This window comes from Anticarsia gemmatalis, chromosome 19, assembly GCF_050436995.1.
Source record: "Anticarsia gemmatalis isolate Benzon Research Colony breed Stoneville strain chromosome 19, ilAntGemm2 primary, whole genome shotgun sequence".
Taxonomy (NCBI): domain Eukaryota; kingdom Metazoa; phylum Arthropoda; class Insecta; order Lepidoptera; family Erebidae; genus Anticarsia; species Anticarsia gemmatalis.
Window position 1 is genome coordinate 769141 of NC_134763.1, and position 19223 is coordinate 788363.

The window sequence follows — 19223 nt, forward strand, 5'->3', positions numbered from 1 at the left end:
ACACATACATTTTTCTATAATAATAATACATATATTGATAAAATAAATATAATGTTACTTTTGGAGAAAACATCTCATTTGCACTTTAACAAATTCTGTTATCGAGTTGACGATAAATACGACGATAATAGGCAGTAAGTATACACTTTCGCTAAAATAAGTGAAAATATAATGAAACAAATAAAAATTCTACAAACATTTCCGACATTCTTGACAAATCAAAAAAAAAAGAATTCTTTATAAGACGCTAGAAGTGTTGAAATAATATTTAAATATGCTACACTAATTACCTGTAATAACCAGTGCAAGTTTTCCGGTGTATCGTTACGTCGCTGTAAAGCGAGCAGGGCGTGCGGCGGCGGCGCGGCCGAAGCGGGCGCCGACACCTCGCCCGCTTGCAACGAGCTCAGGGCGGGAGTTGAACTGGAATATCATATCATATCATATCATAGAAGTAAAAGAGCTTCAAAGAATGCTTCTTTTTTAAGAAATTTTTGCGTTAAATGTTATTTAGTGCATTGTAAGTTTGGTCCAATGATGCGTGTGGTACAATCCACTTTCAATTTGCAAAACTGTCAAAATGTTGTCTTTCTTCCAGTAGTATTGTATTACGACTCGAAGTTAAGGGATTTGGAAGAAAATTGAGAGGTTTTGAGCGATTGACTGAGTACGATGTTAAAATTAGATATTGTGGGGAGTACAGTGGTGTAGAGAGATATGCTCACGCGATAGTTTCCCGGTGCGCGTGCAGCAGCGCGGCGGCGGGCTGGGGCCGCAGCGCCAGGTAGCGGCGCAGCAGCGCGCCCACGCGGTGCAGCACGCCGCAGCCCGCGCCGCCGCCCTGCAGCCGCGCCGTCGACAGGAAGCACTCCAGGATGCTGTGCACCTCCGACCTGCGACATACCGCGCCGTTATAATCGTTCACGATGGCAAGACAAGACTAAGAAACTATGACACTTTGAGCCACGCTGTAAATAGGAAACTGACATACACTGACAGGTATTTATATGTCTATTCGAATCATCATCTGCAACGCCTGCAATCTGTCGTAGCTTCGCTAACGCATACAGCATGTGACCTTTGTGACTCTCATCATTCAGAAAGTGAGCTCACACTTGTTCAGGAGATACACACGCATACGCACACGCATACGCACACGAACATGCACACCCGTGTGTACCGTATACTTTAAATTCTGATCTCGTTTAAAACCCGTTAGCAATATTGTATTAAGAGTTATGTTTTGGAAGTTATTTCATATTATTCATAAATATATAATTTGTAAAATTTTACGTAATATTCATAAAACTAATCACGTTTTAAATATTATTTCTGTATAACACAAATAAGCAAAAGACAACGGAAGTATACTCACAGTGTCTCGGTGGCGAAGAGCTCGTGGTCGGGCAGCACCTCGATGGCGGCCAGCAGGTGCGCGTGGTGGCGCGCGGCGGGCGGCGTGGCGCCCCGCAGCAGCGCGGCTACTGTATTACAAATAAACAGCAGACAAAGGACGTATACTCACAGTGTCTCGGTGGCGAAGAGCTCGTGGTCGGGCAGCACCTCGATGGCGGCCAGCAGGTGCGCGTGGTGGCGCGCGGCGGGCGGCGTGGCGCCCCGCAGCAGCGCGGCTACTGTATTACAAATAAACAGCAGACAAAGGACGTATACTCACAGTGTCTCGGTGGCGAAGAGCTCGTGGTCGGGCAGCACCTCGATGGCGGCCAGCAGGTGCGCGTGGTGGCGCGCGGCGGGCGGCGTGGCGCCCCGCAGCAGCGCGGCTACTGTATTACAAATAAACAGCAGACAAAGGACGTATACTCACAGTGTCTCGGTGGCGAAGAGCTCGTGGTCGGGCAGCACCTCGATGGCGGCCAGCAGGTGCGCGTGGTGGCGCGCGGCGGGCGGCGTGGCGCCCCGCAGCAGCGCGGCTACTGTATTACAAATAAACAGCAGACAAAGGACGTATACTCACAGTGTCTCGGTGGCGAAGAGCTCGTGGTCGGGCAGCACCTCGATGGCGGCCAGCAGGTGCGCGTGGTGGCGCGCGGCGGGCGGCGTGGCGCCCCGCAGCAGCGCGGCTACTGTATTACAAATAAACAGCAGACAAAGGACGTATACTCACAGTGTCTCGGTGGCGAAGAGCTCGTGGTCGGGCAGCACCTCGATGGCGGCCAGCAGGTGCGCGTGGTGGCGCGCGGCGGGCGGCGTGGCGCCCCGCAGCAGCGCGGCTACTGTATTACAAATAAACAGCAGACAAAGGACGTATACTCACAGTGTCTCGGTGGCGAAGAGCTCGTGGTCGGGCAGCACCTCGATGGCGGCCAGCAGGTGCGCGTGGTGGCGCGCGGCGGGCGGCGTGGCGCCCCGCAGCAGCGCGGCTACTGTATTACAAATAAACAGCAGACAAAGGACGTATACTCACAGTGTCTCGGTGGCGAAGAGCTCGTGGTCGGGCAGCACCTCGATGGCGGCCAGCAGGTGCGCGTGGTGGCGCGCGGCGGGCGGCGTGGCGCCCCGCAGCAGCGCGGCTACTGTATTACAAATAAACAGCAGACAAAGGACGTATACTCACAGTGTCTCGGTGGCGAAGAGCTCGTGGTCGGGCAGCACCTCGATGGCGGCCAGCAGGTGCGCGTGGTGGCGCGCGGCGGGCGGCGTGGCGCCCCGCAGCAGCGCGGCTACTGTATTACAAATAAACAGCAGACAAAGGACGTATACTCACAGTGTCTCGGTGGCGAAGAGCTCGTGGTCGGGCAGCACCTCGATGGCGGCCAGCAGGTGCGCGTGGTGGCGCGCGGCGGGCGGCGTGGCGCCCCGCAGCAGCGCGGCCGCCAGCGCCAGGGCTCGGCCCCCGGCGCCCGACACGCGCACCCACACGCCGCGCATGTCCGCCTCCATGCGCCACACTCTACACACGTCATATCACGTTGTAATACATACTCAAATTATAAATGCGAAAATATGTATTTGACGACTGAAAAAGTTATGATGAGAATGGAAATTAATGTTCGGGAATCAAATGCGAGCTTAAAAATTACGTACATATCTTTTTGAAATTTCATGTAAATGCTCGTTGGTTACGCCATCAGGATATGTTTTTGACTTATGTGAATAACTTTATTGATGATCTCTGCCTAAGCGGTTAGCGGTAGTGTATACAACTGATTTCTGATTCACGGTCGATTCAAACCGCAAGCTTTACTTTTAGTACAACAACATGGATATGCTCTCAAGAGCTAAACGTGAAATATTTAATACATCTTTGTCTACACATTCTATAAGGAAAGTACACATACTTTTGCGAGAGGTCCTTGTTGTGCGGATGCTGCGGCGCGGCGGAGATGGCGGTGAGCAGCGAGTGCGACACGCGGTCCGTGGCGCTGGTGCTGCGCGACGCCGCGCCGCACAGCTCGGCGCAGCACGCCAGCGGGGCGTAGTGCCGGTGCCGCCCGCCGCTCTGCAGCAGCAGCGGCAGGATCTTCGGCACCTGGGGAACAGTTATATAACGTTATAGTTGGATAATAGAAGTGTTTGCTAGTGTAGCGTGTTTTTAGGTAATAAAAGATTTACATGAAAATATTAACCCGGTCTACCCCAGTTTCTTACTGTTTCTCTTCACGAGTAACAGCATTTTTAATCTACCACCTCCGTAACGGTGGTAGATTATATGATAGATCAAAAATGCTATCATGATTTAAAATACTTGTAAAAAGATTATGAAATAAAACGTATATAATTTTACTACTAGATAACAATAGGAAACTCAAATTTTGCGATTGGGCGACAGCAGGTATTTATAAAAGTAGAGCTAGGTTGTATGAGCTTTATTCCATGAAACAGTTCAATTTTAATCCTAAATTTCTTGAATACGTTAGGAACTATTCAAAAATTTTTAAGAGAACTTGTGTTGCTGCTAAATCCTTACACTTAAGCAACAAAATTAAAAGCTCAGACAATACGATCAAAACCACATGGAATATCATTAACAACGAAACAGGTCGTGCTATCCAGCGCGAAAATAATTTGGAACTGAAAGTAAATGACATGATTATCACCAACAACTTAGAGGTTGCTCAGACGTTCAATACTTTCTTCGCTGATATTCCCACAGCTACAACTAGCTCCTTGAATTCCTGTCCTGCCAAGGCAGAATGTTTACTTCGAAATAGTGTAGAAGAGTGTGGTAGTGTTTTTTTCTTCAAACATATCAACTCTAATGATGTAGTTAAGGCTTTTAGGTCGCTCAACTCCAAAAAAACACCTGACCTCTGGGGCATCTCTGTTAAATTAGTAGAAAGTATCATCCTGGAAATAGCCCCCCATTTGGCTTTAATATTTAATAGGCGCGTAGATACTGGTGTGTTTCCGGACTTAATGAAACACAGTAAAGTAGTACCACTCTTTAAGAAGGGATCTAAGAGTGAGCCCAGCAATTTCAGGCCCATTTCCATCTTGCCTGCGGTTAGCAAAATCTTCGAAACGGTCATCTTAGAGCAGCTCGAAAGTCACTTTAACTCGAATCAGCTATTTCATGGTAAACAGTATGGTTTCACAAAGGGTAGGTCAACAATCGATGCAGGTATTTCGCTCGTCAAGCATATCTATGATGCTTGGGAGACATCCCAGGACGCCATTGGGGTGTTCTGCGATATCTCCAAAGCATTTGACTGTGTCCAACATAATACGCTCCTTAGGAAACTAAACCACTACGGAATTAGGGATACAGCGCTCGATTTACTTGCGTCATATTTGAGTAACAGGATTCAACGAGTAGATATCAATGGTGTAAGGTCTTCAGGTTCAGCTGTTTCTCTCGGCGTGCCTCAGGGTTCGATACTCGGTCCGTTTCTTTTTCTCGTATATATAAACGATCTCCCCTTTCAGGTGCAGGACTTATGTGATATTATATTATTTGCAGATGACACTTCACTCATTTAGATCGTTCGAAGTCTTGTTTTATTGATATCAATAGTATTCTTGAACAGGTCCACAACTGGTTCACTTGTAATAATCTGTTATTAAACTCTAACAAAACTAAGTGCATTAGGTTCACTATGCCCAACGCGAGGAATTCAGGTACTAACATAGTCGTAAATGGGCAAACTATCGATTTGGTAGATTCGGCAACTTTTTTAGGTATCAGTCTGGATAGCAAGCTCCAATGGGGCACTCAGATAGCGCATCTCTCGGGGAGACTCAGCTCCGCCGCGTACGCAATCAGAAAAGTAAGACAGTTTGCTGGTGTGGATGCGGCAAGACTGGTTTACTTTAGTTATTTTCACAGCGTCATGTCTTACGGTATATTACTGTGGGGTAAGGCTGCTGATATAGATGTTATTTTTGTCCTTCAAAAAAGAGCTATCCGTGCAATTTATAGTTTAGGAGCGCGAGACTCCTTGAGAGAGCTTTTTGGGCAGATAGGGATACTGACGGTGTCATCACAGTATGTGCTTGCAAACTTGTTGTATATAAAACAAAATTTAGGGACTTTCGCAACAAATAGCGATAGACACAATTATAACACTAGAAACAGACACAAATTAGTAGGTCCCCATCATCGTTTACACAAGGTGCACAATTCGTTTGTAGGTCTCGGCATTCGTTTCTTCAACAAGCTTCCCAAGCACATCATGGATTTACCCCTGCCAAAATTCAAAGTTGCTGTTAAGGAACATCTCGTTAGGAAAGCTTATTACAGAATTGATGAGTATCTAAACGACAATAGCTCTTGGGATTAGTCGCTCGCTTGATTAGGATTCTTTGAAATTAGGGAACTTTGCTATAAATTGTATAAACTCAGTAGCAGTAGGTCTTATATTGTAAAATATGGGCAATTAATGATGCAAATAGGTGATGTTACGTACAATTTGATGTTATTCATAAAACTGTCACTTTTTTTCTTTTATAATGTTCACAACCAGTGTGCTCACTTGCTGCCCATATTCTTATTATCACATGCTAGTAGGTGCTCCCAACATACGGTATGATCAGAGACTAATAAATAACCTACCTATATTAATTTAACTTAATTGACGTTTAGTCTATATCGCTGATTGTTGGCAGCTCCTCGCATGGTCAATTATTGTATCAACCACATTGTAAAACTTTTGGCGATTGAAAAGAGTGGCCGTGAGTTTCTCGCTAGCTCTTCTCATAAGGCTCTACCCCCTTTCCGAGCTAGTGGTAGATTCAGTAATTGTAACGACTATCATAAGTGTCAATATTTGACCTAAATGAATAAATTATTTGATTTTGATTGATTTTGATTTTACTTTGTGCATGTCTAAATGAATCATCAAATCCTTAACTTGCGGTGTGTAGTTATGCTGCTTTTCTATTTGGATTTGTATTCTGTGACGTAGAGTTGTCATGACACTCGACCTCGGAAACCACATAAAATAAACTTTCCGGTTGGTCGGTCCATCATCATCCGATGATAGAAGCGAGTCGTACCTTCATATAGAGCAGCAGCAGCAGCAGCGGGTGGTGCTGCTGCGCGGCGGAGGCCACGGCGAGCAGCTGGTGCTGCTGGCGGGCGCAGCGCAGCAGCAGCGCCACGCGGGTGTCGGCGCGCCGCCGCGCCGCCTCGCTGCCGTGCGACTGCTCCGTGTGGCGCGCCTCCAGGCACACGTAGCGGACCAGCATGCCCAGCTGTAGGAGAAATGATACAGGTTATTTATAATATAGGTTTCGGGATCTCATAACTGAATTGCGGACATTTTATTATTGTCTGATAGTTTGGCAGTTTTTTAAAATTTTGGGACCAGTATTTATATTCTCCTTTTTCTTCAATTTTTCAACCCACTTTGCTATATCTGGAAAATAAGCTGTATGAACCATTACAACCTTATAAGTTTTTTACACAACTAAAAAATTATCACTACACATCAAGTTGAAGTACGACATAGTGACCCCACTTCCTAACCAATCTTAATGTTTTACACCAAAAGAACTATTTTGTGCAAACTAGAAAACAACCAGAGACCTTCACCTGTTTTCAATTATATGTATTAACTAGGCTAAAGAATATAAAATGAAGGCAATACAATGCTTATGAACAGACCTGTTGGTGCGTGAGTCGCAGCGTGTCGTCGGGCACGTAGTGCTTGGGCGTGGTCTTGTCGCGTCCCTGCCACACGCGCGGCGACTCGATCAACGTCTCCGCGAAGTCCAGCACGGCGCTCGCTGACCACCCACTGTGCCACAAACCATTTTATTTACATACTAGTTGACCCCTCAAACGTTGCTTTGTCATATAAATAAAAATAAAATTGTGACACTTAGCTGTATGAAAAATAGATGTTGGACGATTCTCAGACCTACTCACAAAATTTCATGAGAATCGGTCAAGCCGTTTCGGAGGAGTACGGTAACTAACATTGTGACATGAAAACTTCCTATATAATGTACAGCTCAAATACCCAGTTGCGCTGAACAGTCTGTAAACGATTTGTGAACCGTGAGCGCAACTTGCTATGGGCGCCTTATAGGAAAAGAACACAGAAAAAGACATGTCCACATGGAGGAAGTCGCAGATGGCTAGTATTTATATAAAACACAAATTTTAAGCAACAATCGATGTTTGTATATATATAGTAATATCATCAAAGCAAGATGTGGAGGATTACTATTCTTCCAATAAGAACACCGGTTGCGAAGTAATATATTTATATTTATTTTCTTCAAATCTTCAAAGTGGACTGTATATTTCTATGTACTTTACAATGTTCTTACTATTTTCTTCACTGTGTTCATACGATGACTATGTTCATACTATTATTTCACTATGTACAGTTTTACAAAATACTTTGCTTATATTATTCACTATGTTCATTCACTATTTACTATGTTCGTACAATGTTCTTTTCTTCCAAGTGATCACCATGAGTTTACAACTTAAACTGATGTTACGCAGCGCGCGTCCCTATTTATATTCATAAACATTGTTTCTACACTAATCTAGAATCAAAGCGAATGATCAAGCGCTCCGTGCCGCACCGCGCGAGGTTCGAGAACGCCGCCGTCTCGCTCGCGCGTACGCGACTCGCCTATATGTCTATCTCGTTCTTGATCGTTCGGGAACAGTCGGCGCCCTTGATCGAAGGATCGCCGCCGCTTACATTGTTCGCGATTGTTCTTTCGTACTATTATTATCGAGTAAAATTTTCTAATAATAATATACTTATTTCTACGAATTTCTACAATGTTCTACATGCGTGAATGAAACGTAATATTTTATGCCTAAATATGATTCCATCGTGCACACAAGACTTACCAGTCGTCTCCGGTGTGCAGCAGCGTGGTGAGGCAGTGGTGCAGCGTGCGCCACGACGCGCGGTGCGCCAGCAGCGTCACCAGCAGCGGCCGCCACGGGGCGCCGCCCGACATGAACATCAGCCGCATCTGTACGACACATACAACACAATAATGATCACTACCTCTGTGGCTTACTTTTACTTTAAACAACACCCGCACTAATGCTCTCGTGTGCGATACTTTGCCAGCCAAGTCAGAATGTAATACATATATAAGTAAATAAATTTTAATCTTCTTCCTATCGTCTGGTTAGTGGTCAACCCATTGTCAAAGTTGTTTAATCCGGCCGAAGGCCTTTGACGTGGCTAAACGACTGTTATCTTAATTGACATCAACCAGGGCCAAACACTCCAATACAAGGAGACGTCCAGTTCAAACACCACTATGCAGTCACCAATCTATACAATGACCGCGCCAGGGGTTGCTTCACCCACTGACTAACATTATAGTATATATTTATTATTATTACTGATCGTTAACCGAGCGGTGAGCGCACCTGACTTTGGGAGCCTCAATAAATGTTAGTATGTATAGTATACCTGTCTCTGGCGCTGATCACTGGGCCCCAGGTCCTCGCGCTGCAGCTCCGACATCCAGTCCAGCAGCAGCCCGCAGCCGAGCCCCAGCCGCGAGAACACGTGCACCGGGCCCACGTTACCGTCCTCGTCTTTTATCTAACATTAACAATGTATTTTATAATTTTGATACTTATTTTCATATGCAACTTGTTTATAATTTTGTTTAGTTACATACGTTTTTAATTATTTGAGATTTAGAAAAAAGATATAAATATGTGGCACCATGTGTGGTACTCACTGCAGTCAGCTGTATTGGAAAATTCTTATACCTGAAAAGACCTTAACGCAAAAAAAAATTACACGAAGATTGTATACAGGGTATTCCATAAATCAACGTCAAGCCAGAAACGGAAGATGGAGCATGGCATAGTGGTTCTCTAAAACAAAATGTATTTTAAGGCTTAAGAGACGTTCTGAGGTCAGGTATTGTACTGACCTTGGACTCATAATGTCCGTCCTGGTTCTTCTCAAGTATGTGAGTGATGACGTCTACTATCACCCTCGTGTCTTGCGTCGCGATGATACGGTTGCCCACTGCCTCCAGCGTGCTTGGTGTAGCTGACTCCAGGGCTATGAGGGGAAAGTAATATGATACAGTGAAAAACGGTTAGACTAGGTTATAAAATACGGGTATAAAATGAATCGTCAAATATGTTGCTAAGCTAAGAACGGTTTAACTAACTGTCTTTGAGACACGAAAAAAGTTTTTATGGAGAGAATATCCGAAAAAATATTCAAAGATAATGTTGATTTCAAGCATTTCTCCAGTCTATTTAACTTGATTCTATTAAATTTTGTTACATAAATATGTTAAGAAATATTTCTAAAGTTATATAGTATATATTTACCAGCAATAAGTTGATGTTTGTCCGCAGTGGGCGGCAGTGCGGGCGCGTGCAGTTCGCGCTTGACCACGCTGTGTGAGAGAGCACGGAGCATGTCTACTACAGGCCCCGAGAGTAACTTGCATTGTTGAAGGAGAGCCGCTGCTATCTAGGGTAAGAAATTGACAATCACATAATTTATTATACAGTGATGACCGTAGTGTTTCTTATGGGAGTAAATTCCTACAGGAAACAAAATAATATTTGTTTAAAACAAACAAATATTCGTTTCGGCTCAAATTTTACTTAAGACTGTAAAATTCCCTCTCAAGCGTGATAAGCTCCTAGAATTTGAGAAGTTGTTGTCAGATAAGAGTTTAGAAATTCTGAGTTATATCTCATTATCAATGCAAATTTTAACGAGTCAAAGATGTTACAATTGTCATTAAAGAACGAAAGCACAAAAATTGTTGTTCATGATGATGTATATAAATATAATAGATAGCTAATCTATCTGGTGAAGTTGTTCGTATTTTAAAAATAACACTGTATAGTCACAATTTCCTAATCGTTCCTGGGGTAGGCAGGAACTTAAAAAAACATTTGCTCACATTCAAGCACCTTGTTACACATATATGTCTATAGTTAGTTAAAGTAGGTGATAAGTAAGTTATACCTCGGTAATCTGCGGGTTGTTCAAGGGTAGCAGCGCTCTAAGCAGCGTGGCGGCTCGTGTGGGGTTCCTGAGCAGCGCGGGCGCGCCGCCGCCGGCCGCCAGCTGCTGCAGCCACAGCACCACGCCCTGGAAGTACGCCGGGTTGCCGCTGGACCGAGACCCAGCTACTAGCTAACAAGACAAAGAATTTTGTGAGTTTACATAAGAATGTGTATTAGTGTTGTAGTGTATTTTGAGTTATTAACAATAGGACATTTTACTCGGTAAACAAAAAATAAATAAAAATCTTGTGTAGATAAACATACACCCTAAATGATTAAGCTATGTTACATTATTTACACATAATAAAGGCAGATAAAACATATTAACCTTATTAATTTGATTACGTCGAAAAACCATACTGGTAGCAAGATACTGTATTGAAGGTTTGAGTGGAGGAAGGAGTTTAATACATCTGACCTGCTCATATCAAATTTGCAAGCTTAAAATGTAGGCATCTTTGTCAGGTCTGTTGATTTTTTTTAACCGGTTACTCCCCCACTGCTAGGGAAGGGTCTCCTTTCAAATGGGAGAGGGGTTATGCCCTGTGGGGGTATTTATAATATTAGTAGGTATATAAATTACCGAGATGAGTTGCGTGAACGCAGCATCAACGTCTCCAAGGTAAGCGTTGGTCCCGGCGAGCGCCGTGCCCAGCAGCAGCGGCACGGACTCGTGCTGCAGCGGCAGCGGGACCGGCACGTTGCCCCACTCGTCGTCCTCTTCCACCGGCTTCTCCTCCTCCGCGAACAGGCTGTCATCTGGCGGACAGGCATGAAGTTCAACAATTTAGCGAAGAAGTCTATGCTAAATTGATTTTGATTCACTCGTTGATTTGTGCAATGGATAGTTGTCGATTGATCTAAGTATGTGCGGCTTACGTAAATGGTTGTCGGTGAAAACTTCATGCAATAGATCAATGATCAATGAATTCATGTGTGTATGAGAAACAATAATTATCATTCGTTCTAACAGTGAAGGAACACATCGTGATGAATTTTGCATGCCTTAAAATCTTTTGTCGAATTTCTTAATGGTATGCAAAGTTCCCTACCCACCCTCGGCCAGCTTGATGGACTCAAGGCCTAAACCCTCCCTCAATACGGGAGGAGACCCTTGTCTAGCAGTGGGGCTGTAATAAAAATGGCACCAAATGGTTTGTGACCAGTTCCTTTGCTTGAACTTGGCTTGGCACGCTGTCGCGTGTCTAGGTAGTTACCAGGCGGGTAGGCAGCGGGCTGCAGGCGCAGCGCGGCGGCGAAGGCGTGTCCGCCCGTGGCGCCGCGCGCGCGCTGCACGCGCAGCAGCTGCGACATGTAGTTGCGCTCCACGCCCAGCCGCACCACCGCGCCCGCCGGACACGCGTCCAGCGCGCTCAGCAGCGCACTGACACACAACTCATATTACTATGTAGATACAGATATAATATGTGAGAGTATTGTTAAAGTACGTATACACACGTATATGTATGTGTGTGCGTAGCTTATACCACCCTAACATTTGTTGGGTGTCATCAGAAGACATGAGAGTATACAAATTTAAAATTATTAATACGTTCAAAGTAAAGAAGTTCTCAAGGTCAATTTAATAAAGGGAGTTTAATTTTTAGACAAAATCTGTCATAAATAGAGTCAAGTTTAAGGCAATCTTAAAGATTATAAACTATCGCAATTTGAGGACATAATATAAAATTGTTAAACGAGTCTAAAACAACAAATAAGTCATCGTAACTTAACATTTTCAAAGATAATCTTAATTATTTATGCACATCGATAAAAAAAAAAAACCACAAACATACATACATATGTCTCAAAAAAACTAAAATATACTCATACAATGATCACTGAATTTTATAAAAGTAGCTCTTAGACACTCACCTCATAGAAGTAGGCGGCATACCAAACGTCTGTATAAAGAGCGCCAGTTTGTGCGCGGGCAGGGCTCTCATGCCGGCCTCCAGCAGCGCGGGCCTGGCCGAGCGCACCATGTGCAGCCGCAGCCAGTCCGGGAGGAGCGCCGTCTCCTCCTCCGAGTCCACGTTGAAGGCCTGCGGGGCGTCGTTGCCCACCCACACGGATTGAAGGTATAGGTACATCTCTTGGTTTGTATCGTCTGAAAGGTAAAGTCATAGTTAGAGTTTAGATCCGTGGTTCACTAATTGTATTGGCGGTACATATAAAGAGGTTAATTTTTGACTATTAATTAGGCATGCTACCACGCTCTGGATTGCTTTTGATAATTCAGCAATAAAATAATAATAGGTACTCTACGCAAACCGGAATCGACCCAGAAACTTGATAATCTGGAGCACGATTGCCTGTAGACAGTACTATTGAGGAGCGAGCATAAAACGTGCAAAATAAATGGAAATTTAATTGTTACTACTTGTTAGATTTTCGTATACAATTTGTTAACAGTTACTGTTCTCATAAATATTATATTTTCGGGTCGCATGTTTAATAGGTTTTGAGTAGAATGGCTAACGTTTCTGACTGACAATTTTAATATGACTGTTCGCATTTATACACCCGTATTCTTATAAACTATTCTGTTGTCAACAATACCGACTCATGCGCTTACTCGTGCTAAATCACCTCTTCAATCATCGGAGCAAATCTATTAAAGTCAATATAAGTACATACATATAGAAGGTCCACAGCACAGCAGCTTAAGGTAGGCGTGCGCCAGTATTTATTATTGGCCTGACTTTCGATTCGAACCCGAGACCTCTGTTACATACGTTACCGTTGCGCCACAGTGTCAGTTTGCATAAGTACGTACATATAGAAGGTCCACAGCACAGCAGCTTGAGGTAGGCGTGCGCCAGTATGAGGTGCATGGTGGTGGAGCGGCCGCTGGGCCACTGCAGCATCACGCGCTCGCCGAACGTGTTCTCTGAAGGAGTTGCGCCCACCGCACGAGCCTGGGGACGAAGCTTTACTTCAAAGGACGAACAACTTGGCATAAAGGTAAATGAAGCTGAGAAAGACTGCCTGAATTAGACTTGAACATGAAGAGTTCCGTATAATACATCATGGTAGCCTTTCTTACAAACTATGTTGGAGTCTTCCAGTCTCACCGGATGCAGTTGAATCAGTATTTTACATGGAGCATAAAACGCCCAAAAAATTATGTTTATTGAAAAAAAATACACCTTCTGAAAAATTTCAACAGTATAACTATCACGGTTCATGAGATACAGCTTGGTCTAAGACAGACAGATAGAACAACCAAAGTAATAGGGTCCCGTTTTTAACTATGAGCTTGTGGCCATAATACATGATGTTTTTATCCAGCATCAAACGGCTTGGGTTAGCCAAAACATTCTCATATACAGCAAAGAAAGCTGGTACAAAGTCAGCATTAAGGGAGTAAATAGTTATACCTTTTGCAGATGCGTGTACAGTATAAACGTGAGTGCGTGTAGTGCCTTGTGTTGCGCTCTCTGCAAGTCTCCCAACTCCTGCTCCACGCGCTCGCCGCTGCCCAGCACGCTGTTCATCACTGTAGACCGCTCCATCAGCACTTGGCTCAGGTCCTGCAGGCAACAATAATAGTTATCAACTTATTTGACTGCCTCCAAGGCGCAGTGGTTTAGGTCACCACGGTACCATTGAGTTGGGAGGTCGTGGGTTCGATTTACAAACGCAACAGTTATTTGTGCGATCCATAAATATTGTTTTCGAATCTGGTTGTACTTTGTGTCCGATGGTTGTACAAATGTACAAGTCCCCGCGACACAAAAGTACTTCTAAATGCGGGAGTTGTCTTTTTAAAAAACAAAATAAACTATAGTCTCAAAAAACATTTAACACAAGTTGTTATTTTTCGATGGTGACTCAATATTATAGTAAAATATTGCAAGTAAAATATTATTAAAGTGCGCAAATAAGTCGCCAAAAAATATCTAGAAAAACGGCTGTTTAAAAGACAAATTGTTGTCAACAAAATAATTATTTCCTTAGACTTTCATACCCTTAGGTCACGTGTGTCGTATCCATCAAAGATGTAAATTTATTCCTTATTCATTAAACCAACAGCATCAATATGGGTTCACTCACCAGCGCTAAATCAGTGTGGTCTTCAAGCGGCGTGGCGCGCACGTACTGCGCGAGGAAGTCGATGTAGGCGGCCAGGTGTCGCGGCACGCACTCCACCAGGCACGCGGCGCGCACGCGCACCACCACGTCCTCCCGCACACACTCCCAGTGCTGCAGGCTCCACAGCAGACCGAGCCACTCGCTGGAAACAAGTGAAAAATAAGGACCAGTCTCACGGCTTACGGTTAACTAACGGATAATGTAGCTCAAAGATAAAATGGTAGAAAATTATTGTAAAGAACTGCTAAAATTCTACTCAGAAGTGGTCATCTGATTCCTAACTGAGCTTGTAACATACTTATGCATACGTACTAAAACATACTTATATAGTAAATAAATTTACAACCAGATTCAGGGCAAATATTAGTGCTCATCATACAAATATTTGCCGCGAGTGGGATTCGAACCCGCCACATGCGACGTTACGCTTATTGCGGCGAGGTGACCACTCCAACTAATGCACTAAACGCTTTAAGTCCCAAGTAAAGTGAGTGGGCCTATTGCCTAACACCAGGTACGATACCAAACTCCGAGTTTCTATAGAAAAATAATCTATTATAAAATTAGAAAAGTTGTTAAAGTTTATAATATCGGGTAACAAAGGCTTTGCTGTTGAACCCAGCATGTTTTTCACCGGGCATAAAATAAAAGGTAGAAAATGTGACGTCTACATTTGTGGTTAGTCATAACAAAAAAATAACAAGCAGGATAAACGTCTATTTAATAAATATGATTGTAAGTACACAATAGGAATGTAGCCGATGCTTATATACCCGATCCGTAGTTGAAGGTCTTTCTTAAACTAATTTTATACCGTCGCAAAACCTAGTTGGGCTCGCCGGTTGGTTAGCAAACCTTAGCGTGAACATTCCATAAGTGTTCCGTGGAACTGAGTGTCTTTGTCCTTCGAAGGGCACGTAATAAGTCGGTCCCAGGTGGTGTATAATCTATGTCTAAGACCTTCAGACGACTTGATCAATTGTGACAACAGGTTGACCACTAACCATACTATAAATGAACAGAGTGAGAAGGAGAAAAATCTATCCCATATTCCAACTGCTATTTACTTTCTGAGCACCCGGACTGGACATCGGAGGAGCTCTGTGCATGTAAAAAGTCAGTCCCAGTTGTTGTCAATTAAGATAACAGTCGTTAAACCAAGTCCAAGACCTTTCGGGCGGCTTGAATAGATTTGACACTAGTGACTACTAACCATACGATAAAATAAAATAAACAGAAAGTTTAATAAATGAATTAAGTAAAATAATGTTTTTTTTTACATTCCGTTACTGTCCCACTGCAGGGCAAGGGTCTCCTCCCAAACGAGAGGGAGGAGTTAGGCCTTGAGTCCACCACGCTGGCCAAGTGCGGGTTGGGGACTTTGCATACCCTCAATAAATGTATTAAACAAATAATGTTACTACAGGCAAATCCGGTTTTTCGGACTCCACAAGTTTATAACATCCCCAATATACTAACATAACTTTAAATTACATTCTTATTTACGACTTATTATTACAGCAATACTGAATTAAATATCATAAGAACATAATAAACGTTATTATTACTTTATTTATTTCAATATTAACAAAATTGAGTAACAATATGACTCAATAGTAAGTGGTCAGTGAAGCGTGGCTACGTGCAAGCCGTTCAGTAACTTGTGTAGTTCATAAATAGTTGTTGAAAGACTCTGTCGTGTTATTTACTGTAGAAAATATTATTTTATAATAGACATGTGAAACATTAATTAGGTGTAACGCATAGTGAGTTACTTAATTGGCTAATTATTTAAAATATTTTTATTGTTATTTAAAACAATATTTTATAATTTTGCGTGCTTCATTTGGTTAGTGCTTTTTTAATGCGGTATCTGCGGTAGTAAATAGCGCACAATATTTCTTTATATATATTATAATAACTCAAAGGTGACTGACTAACATAGTGATCTATCAACACACAGCCGAAACTACTGGACGGATCGGTCTGAAATGAAAGGATTTTGATCAATTATACCAAAATATATCAATCTACCCCCAAGAGGATAAAATAGGGGATGAAAGTTTGTATAAAAAGTCTGTACTGAGGCACAAACGCGGACGAAGTCGCGGGCATCAGCTAGTGTACAATAAGAGTTATATTTTTATCAAAGTTTAGCAGAAGATAAAAGACTTATGGAAGTGTAATAATCTCACTAAAAACTGCTGAGCAGAGAGACATTAAATTAATATTTTCATAAAATATCCAAAATGTTTGAACAAAACTGGAAGTCTGTCAAAGCGAAACTACTAGACCAGACTTTGGAGCAAAGGAGAAAGAACTATAAGAGCAAAGACTACATAGCAATGGAGGTCATTGACCCGTGGTGCGACTATGTAGTGAGGAACAGAATGATTGTGACGAAGAAACACACTATTGATGATCTTACCAAGTTCTTGAAAGTGAATATAAACCCTGCCTTAAATGAGGATCTAGCGAAGAAAGTGTCTATAGTGCATAGTAGTATTACGAAATTGGAGGTAAGCATTTAAATAAACAATTTAATACATACATTTCCCAATGCTGGGCAAGGGTCTTCTCCCGTAATGAGGGAGATGTTAGGCCTTGAGTCCACCATGCTGGCCAAGTGCGGGTTGGGGAGTGTGCATGCCCTCAATAATTAATGTATTAAACAAATTTTAGGCAAGGTTTCCGCACGATGTTTTCCTTCACCGTTGGAACAAGTGATAATGATTTCTAATACACATATAACTTCGAAAAATCATTGGTGTGTGTCCTCGGGTACGAACCCTCGACCACTGGCGTGGGAGGTGCCAACTTAAATCACACGGCTATTACTGCTCTCAAAGCAAAGCTAAAAACATTTTTTTGTTTGTTAGTTTGTTTATTGCAACGCGCACAATTGTTTAAAATGTCGTCAATATGTATCATGTCTTTCTACGAATTAATAATTAAATAAGGAAAATGTTTAAATAGGACTCTACACGAAAACAAGTTTATAAACGAACACTATAAAGAATATTATTAAAAATAATTTTTATAACATCTCGGCTTTTATACCTGGAGATGAAGGCAGTGATGGTAAGGTCTACAGTAGATGAATATAGAACGGGCGCGCTCATAAAATAACAATTTCTAGAAATTACTAAGAATGTTCCAGCGGCAGGCTTAAAACCAAAAATTACGAGACCGTGGTGGACTTACATACTCCTAATTTTAGGAGGTAGTCCAGCAATGGGACAAAATTTTATTTAAAACTAGCTTTTACCCGCGACTTCGTCCGCCACCTTAATTTTCCTATTATGCGTAATTTTTCCGGGTAAAAAATGGCCTATGTCCTTTCTCGGGTATCAAAATATCTCCATGATTTAGTAACAGACAGACGGACAGACAGAGTTACTTTCGCATTTATAATATTAGTAGGAAAGTAGTAATAGTAGTAAAGTAGTATGGAGTATGGATTTAAAATGTATATTTTCAGGTGGACGCCATCGTAAACCCAGCCAACGTCCGCCTGAAGGCGTGGGGGAGTACCGTGTTCACGGTCGATGGAGCCATACACCGTGAAGCTGGACCTCTCTTACAAGTACACCTACATTCTTTACTTAATAATTAAAGTAATACATACATAACATTACGCCTGTTATACCCGAAAGCATAGGCAGAGGTGAAATTGCTAAGCTGCAAATTCTAGTTTCATGTTATATGGGGAGAGAATATTGCCATTAATCAGCCATATTAGGCGTCGGGCTATTATTGTAAATACATAACAGAAAAGAGCAATACTGTGCCCGATCCGGGAATCGAGCCTGAGACCTCATGGGCAGCAGTCGTAGTTTTGTTTTCGTGCCTACTAATTTCGAAAACGTAAAAATATATATTACCTACTGTACATTTCAGGCTGAGGTTCAAACCTTTGGAGGTTGTCTGACAGGCGATGCCCGCGCCAGTTGCGGGTATAATCTACCAGCTAGATGTAAGTACACTTTTACGATAGTTTAATTACCGTAAAACAATTATTATTATTAGTCCCCAACCCGCACTTGGCCAGCGTGGTGGACTCAAGGCCTAACCTATCCTTTGTTCAAGGAGAGACCCTTGCCCAGAAGGAACAACCGCGAATTAAAAAGGGACAATAAACAATTTCATAAACTTTTTCTTCCAGATGTAATCCACACAGTAGGCCCAACAGACAAATCGGCAGCTAAACTCGAATCGTGCTACGAAAAGTGCTTAACTACAACAAAACTGCACAATATTCGTACGATCGCCTTCCCCTGTATCGCGACCGGCGTGTACGGGTTCCCTCGCCGCGCAGCCGCACACATCGCACTACAGACCGCTAGGAAGTTTCTAGAAGTAAACCAACATCTAGATAGAGTCATCTTTTGTACGTTCACACCTACTGATAAGCATATCTATGAGACTTTGTTGCAGTTATATTTCCCTGTACATGAGTGGAATTTTTAACTGCTAATGTTTTGTTCTTGAAAGACATATCGGTGATGTCTTGCATAAAAGTTGGGTGTTACTCGTAACTGGCGGTCTTGTATGACAACATGTATGGATGTGAATAAGGCAAAGAAACTTTGTAAGGATCGTACCAAGTGACGTTCTCTGGTTTCTGCCTACTCCTATAATGGGAAAGCGAGGGAAGAATGGTGCTACGTTTTATTTAGTCCCACTA

At 42.9% G+C, this 19223-nt stretch overlaps 2 protein-coding genes across 3 annotated transcripts in view; one reads left to right on the forward strand and one right to left on the reverse strand.

Annotated features, from left to right (window-relative positions):
- IntS1 (integrator complex subunit 1) overlaps nucleotides 1–19223 on the reverse strand; it is a 32207-nt gene that overhangs the window by 1243 nt on the left and 11741 nt on the right. The window contains exons 17-33 of the mRNA XM_076126960.1: nucleotides 14498–14678; nucleotides 13822–13974; nucleotides 13218–13359; nucleotides 12314–12548; nucleotides 11656–11822; nucleotides 11022–11197; nucleotides 10398–10568; nucleotides 9746–9890; nucleotides 9334–9467; nucleotides 8859–8993; nucleotides 8279–8406; nucleotides 7067–7199; nucleotides 6457–6654; nucleotides 3300–3490; nucleotides 2726–2911; nucleotides 726–893; nucleotides 291–423 (exon numbers count right to left, since the gene is read on the reverse strand). Of these exons, the coding sequence (XP_075983075.1) occupies nucleotides 291–423; nucleotides 726–893; nucleotides 2726–2911; nucleotides 3300–3490; nucleotides 6457–6654; nucleotides 7067–7199; nucleotides 8279–8406; nucleotides 8859–8993; nucleotides 9334–9467; nucleotides 9746–9890; nucleotides 10398–10568; nucleotides 11022–11197; nucleotides 11656–11822; nucleotides 12314–12548; nucleotides 13218–13359; nucleotides 13822–13974; nucleotides 14498–14678 (2776 nt within the window). The remainder of the gene's footprint in view (nucleotides 1–290; nucleotides 424–725; nucleotides 894–2725; nucleotides 2912–3299; nucleotides 3491–6456; nucleotides 6655–7066; nucleotides 7200–8278; nucleotides 8407–8858; nucleotides 8994–9333; nucleotides 9468–9745; nucleotides 9891–10397; nucleotides 10569–11021; nucleotides 11198–11655; nucleotides 11823–12313; nucleotides 12549–13217; nucleotides 13360–13821; nucleotides 13975–14497; nucleotides 14679–19223) is intronic.
- On the forward strand, nucleotides 16230–19199 carry LOC142981214 (macro domain-containing protein RSc0334-like). 2 transcript variants are annotated; one of them, XM_076126956.1, is made up of 5 exons: nucleotides 16230–16302; nucleotides 16500–17055; nucleotides 18018–18122; nucleotides 18437–18512; nucleotides 18702–19199. In XM_076126956.1, the coding sequence occupies exons 2-5, from the start codon at nucleotides 16786–16788 to the stop codon at nucleotides 19004–19006; spliced, it is 756 nt and encodes a 251-aa protein (XP_075983071.1). In that variant the 5' UTR covers nucleotides 16230–16302; nucleotides 16500–16785; the 3' UTR covers nucleotides 19007–19199. The 2 variants fall into 2 exon arrangements, with proteins under 2 accessions (XP_075983071.1, XP_075983070.1); XM_076126955.1 differs by lacking the exon at nucleotides 16230–16302 and having other exon boundaries at nucleotides 16365–17055.

What these genes read in the sequence shown, in the direction of transcription:
- LOC142981214 (XM_076126956.1), top strand. Translation starts at nt 16,786, where the DNA reads ATGTTTGAACAAAACTGGAAGTCTGTCAAAGCGAAACTACTAGACCAG. An exon ending in AAGCTGGACCTCTCTTACAA is followed by an intron (nt 18,123 to 18,436) that starts GTACACCTACAT and finishes TGTACATTTCAG; the next exon opens with GCTGAGGTTCAAACCTTTGG. An exon ending in GTATAATCTACCAGCTAGAT is followed by an intron (nt 18,513 to 18,701) that starts GTAAGTACACTT and finishes TTTTTCTTCCAG; the next exon opens with ATGTAATCCACACAGTAGGC.